General features: G+C 35.1%; 1 protein-coding gene across 1 annotated transcript in view; it reads left to right on the top strand.

Annotated features, from left to right (window-relative positions):
- RSBN1 (round spermatid basic protein 1) overlaps window positions 1–14,206 on the top strand; it is a 39,894-nt gene that overhangs the window by 11,128 nt on the left and 14,560 nt on the right. Inside the window, exon 3 of the mRNA XM_007462470.1 lies at window positions 826–1,499. Coding sequence (XP_007462532.1) covers window positions 826–1,499 — 674 coding nt within the window. The remainder of the gene's footprint in view (window positions 1–825; window positions 1,500–14,206) is intronic.

Genomic DNA, 14,206 nt, shown 5'->3' with positions numbered 1-14,206 from the left:
AGAGTTGTTAGAGAAGGCTTTCTGGAAGCGTGACAATGTAAACATTTCATAACCTTGTAATTTGTCAGTTCTTTTTACCTATAATATAATTTAGAATGGTTGGGTAGTATTTTATCAGTATGTAAGTACCAGAGTTTAATCCATATTCTGTTTTTAGTCATTTAGGGGATTCCCTAAATAACACTGTCGTGGATATCTTTATGTTATCTTTTCTTAGTTATTTTCTTGGGTAATTTTTACTTGGGGGTGGAATTTAGGGGACCAAGAATTATAAATATTTCCAAGGCTTTGGTGCATATTCATTTTGGGGGTACCAAATTGCCCTCCATGAAGGTTGTACCAGTTTATATTTCTAGCAACAGTGTATAACAATTTCTTCCCACCCCCAATCTTGCCAATTTGTTAGGCAAAATGGTGTCTTAACAGCTTAATTTGTCTTTGATTTGCCTGTATATATCATAGTAACTTGTAGACAAACAACAAAATATGGCGAGCTTTAATTTAGATTTTACAGTGGTTCCTGAACAGATATTCCATACAGTATGGCATATGTGAAATTATTTGGATATTATCTTTAGTTTTGATTGTAAGTCATATTAAGTTACATGCTTACCTTTGCATTACCTACTTTTTAGCATAATTTTCAATCCAGAATATTTTTGTATTTTAAGATCTTTGTCTCATTCATTTTATAAACATGTGAATTATAGTGGTAAATTCAGAGAAACTGAGAATAGGCTATTTAATTTGAGATTGCATACCTTAAGAAGCTTGTATGTTGACATTAAGCCTAGCAACTAACTTCTTTTTAATTATTGTGGCCAGAAACACCAGATGAAAATGGTAAAACCCAGAGAGCTGATGATTTTGTCTTGAAGAAAATAAAGAAGAAAAAGAAAAAGAAACACCGAGAAGATATGCGAGGAAGACGCCTTAAAATGTACAATAAGGAAGTACAAACCATCTGTGCTGGCCTGACCCGCATCAGTAAGGAAATCCTCACCCAAGGACAAATAAATAGCACTTCAGGAGTTAGTAAGGAGTCCTTCAGGTATCTGAAAGATGAACAGCTGTGTCGATTAAATTTGGGCATGCAAGAATATCGGGTACCCCAGGGAGTACAAACACCCTTTATGACTCACCAGGAACATTCTATTCGTAGAAATTTCTTAAAAACAGGTACTAAATTTAGCAACTTTATTCATGAGGAACACCAGTCCAATGGTGGTGCTCTTGTCCTTCATGCTTACATGGATGAACTCTCATTTTTGTCTCCAGTGGAGATGGAGAGATTTTCTGAGGAGTTTCTTGCTTTGACATTCAGTGAAAACGAGAAAAATGCTGCTTACTATGCTTTAGCAATAGTGCATGGAGCGGCCGCTTATCTCCCAGACTTCTTGGACTACTTTGCTTTTAATTTCCCCAACACTCCAGTGAAAATGGAAATTCTTGGCAAGAAAGATATTGAAACAACCACCATTTCAAATTTTCACACTCAGGTAAGGTAAAATCATTGTTAAATTATTTAGAAAATACAGGTTACAGTATCTCAAAAGTTTTAACTTCATTCTGTTGCATAGCACATACCAGAACACTTTTGATTAAAATTCATGGTGGTAAAAGTGGTTAAAATTGTTTTTTTTATAACTGATTGAAAAATCTTAATTCCTGAAGTTCTTTTGGATGTGGCTTCTTACTTGCTTGGTCTAAGAAATGTTTTATACATGTTTTATGTCATTTTTTGTGGAACAAATTTTTGTGGAAAATCAGTTTGAAAACCAATTCAGTATTTCACAAATTGGATAATGTTAGTATGGAGGGTGTGATTTTGATCTGATAGCCTCAAGGTAACTTTAGTTAAGACTTACCTTTTATGTCATAATAAAACACATGAGGGCATTGGCCTGTTTATTTGTCAGGTTTTTGCTGTTCTTGTTTCTCTTCTTTCAGTAACTTGTTGGCAGTCTGTCCCAGAAACATACCCCATTTATGTGACTTGGAAGTGTCACTAGGAAGACCGCCATAGCCTCTGCTCCTTCTGCCTTTGCACTGTTGTAGGTGAAGACATTTTCTAAAGCCTTGCTTGGGCAGCTAGGCTTAAGTCAGCAGGGAAACCTCTCCTTCCTAACCAGTGTTTTTTAACCAATCATTTTTTCAATGAAGTTATTTTAGGGCATGAAAAGTGGTTGATAATGTGTCCTAGTTTTTTTCTTGCTTGCTTTTCTCATAAGGATTATGAACATGAATGGTCAGCTATAAGTTTGTATTATAGATATAAATTCTACACAGGTTTAGTGGAGAATATTTCCTCTTTAGAGATTTAAGATTATATAACCTATTTTTTCAGGTTATCTAATAATTTGCTGCCATTCTTTTCCTTAAGATTTTTTTTTTTAGGTAAATAGACTTGCGTAATAAGACTCTCAGCTGCCTGCATTATAGTGGTTTCAAGCCACTTAGATATATATGAAACCTTCTCTAATTTGAATCTTTTTAGTGATTCTTACCATCCTTACCTCCAATGAGGGGAGTATCCAGTTTAGATTTACGAGCTTCAGAATTTCTCTAATTGAAGTTCTCTCTGCAGTAGAGAGAGCAGGAGCAGCCAATCTGGAGAGGTCGCAAGATGGGGCTGCCCAAGATGTTGGAACACGATGTGCAATAAAGGGCTTCGTCTTGGATTTTGGCCTTGTTACCACAATCAGGTACCGAAGTGCTGACTTTTGTAGTAGATTTTGTTTTTTCTTTTTTTTTTTTAAAAGGAGTTTTGCCCTTTGAAAGTTAAGGAATCCTATTTTTATAAATATTGGAAAAGGGACTGAAAACAGTTCTTTTAATATAGTCCATAATCCTCCTAAGTCCCTATTTAACAAAGAAAGATATTGCTGAGAGCAGAATTAATGTGCTCTATTATTTTTTTAGTTTAGAAAAATGCAGCAAATTTTCTCTTCTAATTGATAGACCAGCAAGCATATCTGAGAAATAAGCCAGAAACTTGGGGGCAAAGAAAGTCTTGGTTTTGTAATGGTGACTTTTAAACTTTCATATTAGTTAGTCTCTAGAGGATCAAGTTTATATGTCAATAGACAGTACCCAGTCTAAATAGTTAATAGAAGAAAATATCTCTAAATATTCCCTGCTGATTTTTGTCCTCCAATTAATTTTTTTAATGGAGCTGAAATTTAAATGACTGTACCAACAACTTACCTTGAGATTTACTTTGAGATTTATACAATAACCACTTTTTAAGAACATATCAGTTTATTATTAAGTTAAATATCATTAATTACTTCAACCACATAAGAATATTGAGGACTATTAAGTAAGTCTTGTGCTCTGGTGATCCGGTAACTTAATTTTATTTATGAATTTTCAGTCATTGGAGAGACATATGGGGTGCGTATGGGAGGTTGTCGTAGCCCATGAAAGTATTTTGCAACTAGAATCTTCAGCATACGTTGGGATGGAAGCTAATATAGTAGTTCAAATTTGTTTAGCACTTCATGGTTTATAGAAATGCTTTCACATTCATATCTTAATATTCGAAATAATCTGTGGGGTAGGTATGCAATTTTATCTGTTTTCCATTGAAGAAACTGAGGCTTGGAGATGTTCATTGTTATACAGGGTCATGTAGCTAGTATATAGAAATAGGGAATTCCCTGGCGGTCCGGTGGTTAGGACTCAGAGCTTTCACTGCCAAGGGCCTGGGTTCAGTCCCTGGTTGGGGAACTAAGATCCCACAAGCCGTGGGGTACACCCACCCCCCAAAAAGAAAAAGAAATAGTATGTAAACCTAAGCCACGTGAACAATTGATACTTCGTTTTACCATACTCCTTCCCTCATTGGAGTATGAGACTAGTGCTTTTATTTGTCTAAACATTGGAGAAGAGACTGATGTTTTATTTGTCTAAACATTCTGGTCAGTAAAATTAAAATAACCCAGTTTAACACAATATTCAGAAAGCTATTCTAATATTTTTCACAAATAACTTTAGATTGTTGGGAATTAAGTGAATATGTTAGGAATTCTGTGAAGTCTTATGAAGTTCTGTTAAGCCTATAAATAAAGCGAGGTAAGTTTATTACGTTATAGACACAGTTAATAGAAGTTATTTATAGTTTAAATATGTAGCCATGATAATTATTCATGACTATAGTTCAAGACAGTTTATTCAGCAAACATATATTGAGAACCTACCATGTACTGCACAGTCTTTTCTTAAAAGGACTAATTGATGAGCTCAGTCTAGTGGAAGAGATGAATAAACCAGCAATTATAATATAGTTTGATAAATACTAGAATAGAGGTATATATAGGCAAAACCCTATAATAGAGGGAGCACAGTTTGTGGTGTTCCCTAACTCAGACTTGAAGTGATTGGAAAAGGCATTTTAAAGATTGTGATGCTTGAGTAGAGTCTTGAAAGAAGATTACTTAGCATAATAAGGGCATTTTAAGCAAAGCGAATAATGGCCTATGCAAACACATGGAGTCATTAGAGAATGTGGCACTTTCAAGGAGCTGCAAATAGCTTGATATGGCAAGAGTACATGCTGACTGTTAAGGGGAGTTAACACTGGAGAGATAGACAAAATCAGAATTGTGAAGAGCTTTGTATGATGTGCTAAAAAAAGTTATTACTTTTTCCCAAAAGTAATGGGGAATCATTGGTGAATTTTAATAGGGAAAAGCTATCAAGTTATGTTTGCAAAGATTACACAGTAGTCTGAAGGGTGGAATTGAGGAGGAAAATGAGATAGGAAGCAAGAAGACTGGTTAAACCAGTTACTGTGGTAACTAGATCGGAAATGATCCATGTCCAGACTGATATTGACATTAGAGAGGAAGAAATGAAATTTGAGAAATAATTAGAACATGGGATTAATTGCACTTGATGAGGGAGAAGGATGGAGTCTTAAAAAAATGTGGTTTGGACAAATGGGTGGATGGTGATGCTGGTCACAAAGTCAATACAGGGTTGAAAAAGTTGGTTTCTAGGGGTATAAGGTATTGATGAGTTCAGTTTGAGATATTTTATGTTGAGGTACTTGTGAAGACTAATAGAAATGTCTGTTAGGTAGTTGAGTAAATGGATGTAAGACTGGGAGACATCTAGGCCGGAGATGCAGAAGTTGGACCATTAGCACGTAGGTGGTCCAGGGACAGCGTTAGAAATGGAAGAGATGAAGCTATGAATGGAATTCTGTGATGCACCCACATGTATGAGGAGCATGGGAAAAGATCAAAAAGAAAGAGAGGTAGAAGGAAGGTTACAGTATAAGTTTTCTAGATATTAAGAATGATGGAGGGCTTAAATATCATGTCTGTATTAGGGGTCAAGTAAGATAAGGACAGAAAAATGTTAGGTTGCTTAATTAGGAATTTAATTGGACACATTATCAAGACCGGTGCTTTGCAAACAATGACCATCTAAATACTGTAAATTACGCTTTTTTTTTTTAGAAGCTTGCTACTTGCTGTATGAATAAATTTGATATCACTAGGGAGCTTACTAGAAATGCAGACTCTCAGACCCCTACCCAGATCTTCTGAATCAGAATCTGCATTTTAACAAGCTCCTCAGGTGATTCATATTAAGGTTTGAGACGTACTACTTGAGAACTCACCTGTTCTATCTGGAGGAAGTAAAATGTAAGTTTGTTTTGTGCAAGAAAAATTACAGCTTCTGTTACTTTTATATTTTTAAATTATTGTAGTAACAAAGCTAGGATGCACATAGAGGTGGTTTTTTTTTTCTTTTACTGTTCTATAAAACTCAATTGTTTTAACACCAAAAGAGGTAAGTTCATGATAAATAGCAATTGAAGCACCGAGCTGATCCTCAAATTTGATTGCTTCTCTCTCAGCAGTTGATACAGGATAACTTTGTAAAGTTGTTACCAATCTGAAGGACTACATATGTATTGATACAGTATGGTATTTTTATAATTCTGTAGGATTATTCAGGTCTAATTAAGTTTTAAATAGTCATTGGTTAATAACAATTTTGACCAAAAAGTTTTAAGTGTTTGTGGAATCTTTTGGTCAGTTAATAGAGAAAAATTAATGTTCACTTAGAATTTTTTTTTTTTTTTGCTTAGCTGTTATATCTTGTAATTATTGGCTACTGAAAACTTTTTTTAATGGTTTTCAACTTTGAAGTGTGATAGTTCTGCAATAAGTATGCAATCCTTAGCTCTCCATATAAAAATCCTGTGGCAGCTGATAAACGGATTGAAAATTCAGATATTCTTCTTGTCTTTTTATGGACTAAAAGGATTTTAGAGCAAGCGGGGGCCATTTCCAAGCCTTTGTTTTATATATGAGGAAGGTCACATTTTGGTTGACCTTTCCCAAGGTTAAATAGTGGCAGATCTTCAAAGAGGAATTGTTTTTTCCTCTGTCTCTGAATGCTGTTTAATCCTGTAGGTGAGGGTTTAGCAAATTTTAATGTGCCTATAAAATGCACATTTTGATTTTGTAGGTCTGGATTGGGGCTTTAGAGTCTGCATTTCTAACAAGCTCCCAGATGATGTTGATGTTGCTGGTCCAAGAATCAGCAAGGCTATAAGTGTTAGATTCTATACATGAATTGCAAATAGAAGCAACAAACAACACTAAAATATATGTGAAGTTAAATGGGGAGTTGTTTTAAGCATTACCATCTGAGACTGATTTCACCTTACAGTATCTTAAGTAATTGAAGGTTGTATATGGAGATGAAGGGTATGTGGTAGGGGAGGAAGGGGATTGATTTTACAAATATGTCTAGCATAATAGGATTTTGTTCTCTTTATCTGGCAGATGTGCGTATTTTAAGTTCTGCTTTTTTTTTAAAAAAATTTCTCCATATGTATAATATTGAAATCTTTTACTGAGGATCATACTCTTAACTTCAGGTGGTAGTAGAAGTTCTTACAACTGTTACTGTTACCGCTGTAAAATGGTAATGTCAGCTGTTCCAGAGAAAATCAACAGATGTTATTTCTTCATTGTGTGTTGTGGTAAGGCTTAAAACGGGCTTATTAGGTGTTCCCCATCTTTGAGTAACTTAATTAACGTGTTATATAGTATACTGCTACTACTAATTAAGAGAGTAGAACTGGTAGATGCTTTGTAGCTTGGTAAATAACTTCGAAACTCTTAACTGCACATCAGTGTGTTACATAAAAGGAGAAATAAATATTTTAGGTAGCTGACTTTATAAAGCAGCATAAAAATGTTAGGTTCTGGGTTTTTATTTCTCATTCTAAGTACAGCTTATAATAAACTCATTTTGACTCACACTGCTATATTTTTAAAGTGGGAATGTCTTTCTGTTCACAGGTCACAAGGTTAGGAAGATTGCTGGCTAGCTTTTTCCTTTCTGTTTTTTAAACAATCAGACCGAAAAGCCTTCTTCCTGAAACATGAGTTCTGCGCAGTAATTACTAACCCCCCACCCCCACCCCCGCCACCTGCCACTCCTCCTCCAGGGTTTTTCCATATTGTGTATTTCTAGCTTGGTGTTCTTCTAAGTTTTTCTTTTTTAAAAAGAAGTTTTGTTTGTTTTCTAGAGCAGTTTTTGGTTCACTGCAAAATTGAGAGGAAGGTATGGAGATTTCCCATATACTCCCTGCTCCCACATATGCATAGCTTCTCCCACTATCAACATACCCTCCGCCAGAGTGGTACATACATTACAGTTGCTGAACCTACACTGACACATCGTGATCACCCAAAGCTCATAGTTTATATTACAATTCACTCTTGGTATTGTACAATCCATGGGTTTGGACTAATGTATAGAGATAATGTGTCCATAATTATACTAACATAAAGAGTATTTTCACTGCCCTAAAAATCCTCTGTGCTCTGCCTAATTCTTCTCTTTCTCCCCTTCTCCCAACCCTTGGCAACCACCGATGTTTTTAGTGTCTCCATTGTTTCAACTCTAAAAGAACATCATATAGTTGGAATCATATAATATGTAGCCTTTGCAGATTGGTTTCTTCCACTTAGTAATATACATTTAAGGTTCCTGCATGTCTTTTCATGGCTTGATAGCTCATTTCTTTTTAGGGCTGAATAATATCTCATTGTCTGGATGTGCCACAGTTTATTTATCCATTCACTTACTAAAGGACATGTTGGTTGATTCCAAGTTTTTTCAATTGTGAGCAAAATGGCTATCTTAACTGATTTATGGCTATCCTTATTAAAAGGTGTATTATTGGGAGCACAGCTGAGCTTATTTAACACTCAGCAATTGTTACAGGATAACTTTGTAAAGTTGAGTTTCTAATCTAAAGGACTACGTATGTATGGACACAGAGCAATATATATATTCAAATTTTCAACTTTTATAGATATTATAAATAAATTTAAAAATTTAACACATGCAAAGCTAATGACTATTTTCTTATAGTCATTATCCCCCTATGTACAAATTGTCCTCCCCTATCCACTGTACCTTTTGATTTTACTCAAGATTGAGTTTTCCCTATTTGGCATTATGTCTCTTGCTTCCACAGCAGCCTTACTTTTTTTGTTTTTTGCTCTCTACTTACCTCCCTCCAATCCTCATTACACTTACTTCTTCCTCCACTGTGCCCCCATCGCATTCTTTGGGAAGTGGTAGAACTCAATTTGTTCTTTGCTTTCAGTGCCATTTCCAGGCCAGTTTCTCAAATATGCCAGATCCTAAGAATAATCTGGGGTTGCTAGTTCCAGACACACATTTAGAATCTCAGGTTCCATTCCTGGAAATTTTGATTCATTAAGTCTGTAATGAAGCCTGAGATAAATACCTCAAGTGATTCAATTCCTATGATCAGGCAAGTTTAAGAAACACTGTTTTAAGCTGTATGCCATCTACCAATACTCACATTCCCTTCATTTGACCAGTAGATACAATCCTCTTAGAATTTCATAGAATCATAAACCAAGGGCTTTTGGAGATAATCTTGTCTAACTTCTACCTAGTGCAAATGTTTTTGAAAATCAGTTTTGGATTGATATTTATTCAGGAGCTTGTCTCTTCATAACGTTTCATAAGGCCTCCAGTGGGCCCTCAACATTGTGTAGGAAACTTCTTTTCTTTGGTCAACTTGCTCGCCTTTTCTTCATGATGATTGTTTAGACTTTTTGTCTGTATACATCTTTTCTGCATTCCCTCCTGTTAACGGTAGAGAAGCTATCTCACCTCCTCCTCAGAAGTTAATCCTGCCTGTGTTCTGGATTCTATCCCTCACCCTGTTTAGGATTTTTAAAAAATTGTCACAAAGTATACATAGCATGAAATTTACTATTTAACTATTTTAAAGTATTCACAGGCATTAAATACTTTTGCAGTGTTGTGCAACCATCACGACTATCCATTTCTAGGACTTTTTCATCATCCCAAACAGAAACTCTATACACATTTGCTTAGGACCTTAACTCACCCCCATCCCATCTTTACCCCTTCCATTCCCATACAAAGAAAATTGCACATGATTTTAAGTGAATTCCTGCTTTATATGTTTCCTTTATTTTTATTAAAAGAATGGTTTTTTTCTCCCCAGAAGTCAGTCTTTATTCTGAATATGAGGTTTATCATTTCTATATATCTTCTAATAGTTTGCTATGCATGTATGAATGTATAAACTGTATATAACAATTTTGTGTGATTTAACACTTTATAAATAGTATACTGCATGTATCATTCTACAGATTGCTTTGGTTCAACATTGCTTTTGAGAATTATGTTGATGCATGTAATTCTAGTTAGTTCATTCATTTTAACCACTATATTTTTTTTGTTGTTTGACTATATCACTTTATTTTCCTGTATTTGGACATTTAACATGTTTACAGTTTTGTAATATTACTGTGTTGAAGTAAGAATATATTTAGAGGTCTATCCTGAGATGTGTTGATATATCTTGTATATATCCCACGTATCCTATACATTGTATATCCTGGGATTTCTGTTTGCCTTTTTCTCCTCTTCTGGGATTCCATGACTATTCTGTTGCCTCATTTCAGTGACTCAGATGAGACCTCACATGTCTGAAAAGACTTTCTTCTACCATTACATTTGATTGGTCGTTCAGATAGGTGTGGAATTCTAGGTTGGAGGTCATTTTTCTGCAGATTAAAGGTGTTACTCCACTGTCTTTATTTAAGCTTCTAGTGCTGCTACTGAGAAATCCAATGTCAAGTTGTCCTGTTTTTTTCTCTCTGGGAGTTTCAAAATCTCTTTCCTATAAAATTTCAAAACACTGAGAATAATGTGTCTTTAAATGGGTCTTTTTTTTTTGTTTTTTGATTTTTAATTTATGAAATATTTCAGACATATAAAGAGGGGTAAAGAATAATAACAAACACCTGTGTTCTTGCCACCTGGCCCAAGGCATAAAGCATCACCAGTGTAGTTGAAAGCTACCTGCAACCTCTGTGATTTTCTCAGATCTCATTGGAATGAGTCTTTTTTTAATTCACTCTGTTGAATGTTTAGGTTTTTTCAACGTGGGAATGCATATCCTTCTGTTTGGGTACATTTTCTATTATTTCTTTGTTAATTTCCTTACCTCAGTTTTCCTGTCTTCCTTTTCTAAAACTTTTGAGTTGGGTGTTAGGCCTCCTGGCTAAACCTTTAATTTTCTTATCGTTCTTTTTATTTTTCTTTGTCTTTTTATTCTACTTTCTGGGGAGGTTTTACTATCTTCTTTTTCTCCTGTTGATTTATTTCAGCTGTAATACTTTGAATTTAAGAGCTTGTTCTTATTTTTTGTTTTTTTCATTAAAAAAATAACTTTCTTGTTTTTATTTCATGGATGCAATGTCTTCTTTGATCTCTCTGATGATATTAATCATACTTGTTTTGAAATTTTCTTTTATGCTCTAAGGTGTCTGTTTCATCAAGTTCGTTTTTGCTTGTCTTAATCTTCTGTTTATGTTGTTTTCTTCAAACATCTGGTGATCTGTTTATATTTAAATATGAGTCAGTACAAAACTGATTAGAAACTCTGTAGGACTTATAATAGGACTTATCATTTGATGACTGGGTAGGGAATCTGGCCATATCATTGTAGAAAAGCTCCCAATATCAGCATTTAGAGGTCTTTTCTTCGGGGCTTTTAATTTTTACAGCTGAGAATCCACCACATTTTTGCCAGAGGAGCAGAGTAGCTTATATCCTTGTCTGCTAGAATTCTTGGAGCTGAACTATGAAAGTAGGTAGGTGATTTCATCGTTAAAATATATGGAATTTTAATTCCCTCTTTTCAGTATACTGGGTCTCTTCCATACTTGTGCCTGGTATTTTTGTTTCTATAGTCTTCTGGTTAACTTTCTCCACAAAATAGATAGGATAAGAAAGAGTATAGGAGGGGGAGGTGGAAGGTAAGTAAGTGGAGGGGTCTGACTTACTCTTAAACAGATTTCAAACCCATCTCCTTTGTTTTAGTTCTATGCCTGGTTACCCACCTTCTGTGATACTTAGCCTTTCCATGATTTTGTAGCACAACTTGCTTTTTGGTTATCTTCTATACAGGTACTCAATGTTCAAAGTTCTCTGTCTGCTAATTCCCCTGTACGTTTTTTTAACCTTCAAAAAATGTTTTGATAGCTTGTATCTATCATTTTTGCTTCTGTTCTGTTTGAGCTTCTGGAATTTATAGGCTTTCTATTTTACTCTCACTTGAGTGGGGTTTTGATAAGGAATATAAATAAACCATATGTTCCGTCTGCCTTGTTTAACTAGCAGTCTTCTTCACCTTTACCAAACTCTTTGTGTTAGCATTAAAACATCACACAAGAGAAGACATAAATGGAAAGATATAGCACATTCTTGGACTAAGAAGAACCAACATCAAAATGACGATTTCCCCTAAATTATAAATTGAACATAATCCCAATAAAAATACCAATAGTTGTTTTGTTCTGGGACAGTCACCTGACTTGGAAGTTTGTATGAAAAAATAAACAGACAAGAACAGCCAGGAAAACTTTGAAAAAGAAAAGCAATGATGGAGGAGTGCCCTATCAGATACCAATACATTCTAAAGATTTAATTATTAAATAAGTGTATACTAATTTATGAACATTGTTCAGTGAAGCAGAAAAGTCCAGAAACAGACCCAAATACATATAGGCATGTGATATATAAAAATGATAGCATCTCAAATCATTGGTGGCAAGAGAAGGTAGTGTTGGGACATCAGGATATCTAGAATTTATCTTAGTATTCATATCACTGTATACCGCACTAAATTCCAAATGGGATCAAAGGTTTAAATGTAGAAAATGGAGACATAAATGTAAGAAAACATGAAGGAATTCTTTTACAACTTTTAAGTGGCAAAGGTCTTTCTAACTGTGACCAAAACAAAAACAAAAATCACTGTAAACAAGGTCAAAAGACAAATTCATAGCACGACAGAGAATTAACCTTCCTAAACTGTAAAGAGCTCTAGAAATAGATAAGAGAAATACTAGCAACACAGTATAAAAATAAGCAAGCGTTGTAAATGGACATTTCACAGAAAAAGAAATACAAATGGCCCTTTAATCCTCTTATCTGAAAAGACATACAACTTCATTCCTAAGAAAATGAAATTAAAACTACTAAGATGCCAGTTTTTACTTATTTCTAAAACTCCAAAAATTTTATAACATCCTGTTAATGGGGTTATGGGGCAATACATACTTTCTTATATTGCTGGTGAAAGCTTATACAACCTATGGAGGGTTGCTCAGTCTTTCCATCTTAATTCTCCCTTGATCCTATTTCCCCCTCTGACTACAAACTCTTCTTACTTTCACAGCCAAACTTCTTGAAAGAATTGTCTACACTTGCCGTCTCCATTTCCTCATATCTCCACATCAGTTTGGTTTCTGCCCTATAATTTCTCTGAAACATCTCTTGCTAAGGTCACCAGTGGGCATTTTATATCTTCATCCTTAGTAGAAGTCTCAGCAGCATTTTGACCAAATTCCTCCTGAGGTATTTTCTTACTTTGACTTTCATGATACTGTGCTCTCTTGGTTTTCTTCGAACCTCTCTGACCACTTAACAACTCCTTTACATTGTTTTTTGTCAACTTTTCTTTCCCTTTTTTTTTTTTTTTTTTTTTTTTAATTTGGAGCTTTCCAAGACCCCTGTTCTTTGGACTCCATATTTTCTCTAGTCAGGTCTCTCTTAAGACTAAAGTTCCAATTACTGACAATGACTAGGATTTGTATCCTCAGTACCCATCTCTTCTGATTTCAGCAAATTACCACAAACATAGTACCTTAAGACAACAAAAATTTAGTCTCTTACAGTTCTGAAGGCTCTGAAGGAGAATCTTTTTGTTTGTTTGCTTGTTTTTTTGTTTTGTGGGGTTTTTGTTTGTTTGTAGCCCCCCCTTCTAGTGGCCATCTTTATTTCCTGGCTTGTGTTCCCTTCCTCCATCTTCAAAGTGCATCAATACAATCTCAGCTTCTATCACCAAGTCACCTTCTCTCTGTGGTGAAATCTCCCTCTGCTTCCTTATGACAACTGTGATTACGTTTGGGCTCACCTGGATAACCCAGGATATCTTGCCATCTCCAAATTCTTAATTTATTCACAGCTGAAAAGTCCTTTTGCCATATAAGATAACAGTCACAGGTTCTAGGGATTAAGACCTGGATATCTTTGGGAGCCATTATTTTGCCTACTACACACTTCAAGCTCATTATGTCCCAAACTGAAGATACCACCTCCCCACCCAAAGTTGGTCCTCTCCTCCAACTTTCTCTATGTGGTTGCAAAGGGCAGAACCTGCAAGACATCCTTGACACTCCTTTCTTTTCTCTATCATATCTAACTTTCTCCAAGTCCTTACAATTTTATCTTATGGTTATTTTTCAAATCTTTAAAAAATCAACTCCACTGATATTAGCTTAGTTGGTTGTTTCTTATTTGGAATATTATAGAAACCTCCTAACTAGTCATTTCTCTTTCAGCGTCCCGTTGAGAAAGCAAAACCAAAACCAAACCCCAAGCCCCCCCACCCCCCTAAAAAAACAAAGGCAAATCTATTAACTTTCCTTTTACTACTTTAGATCCTTCAGTGATTCCCCCAATTCTTAATGTGGTCTTCAAGGATTTCCATAATCCAGCCACAGCTTGTTTCTCCAGTCTCATCTTCATTTTTCTCTTTTGTTTTCTGTGTTTAGCATCATTAGCTTTTTTCTAGACCCTGGAAAGA

Source organism: Lipotes vexillifer, unplaced genomic scaffold, assembly GCF_000442215.2.
Source record: "Lipotes vexillifer unplaced genomic scaffold, Lipotes_vexillifer_v1.1 scaffold1029, whole genome shotgun sequence".
Taxonomy (NCBI): domain Eukaryota; kingdom Metazoa; phylum Chordata; class Mammalia; order Artiodactyla; family Lipotidae; genus Lipotes; species Lipotes vexillifer.
Note: the sequence above shows the minus strand (reverse complement) of the source record. Positions and strands in the feature narration are given on the sequence as shown.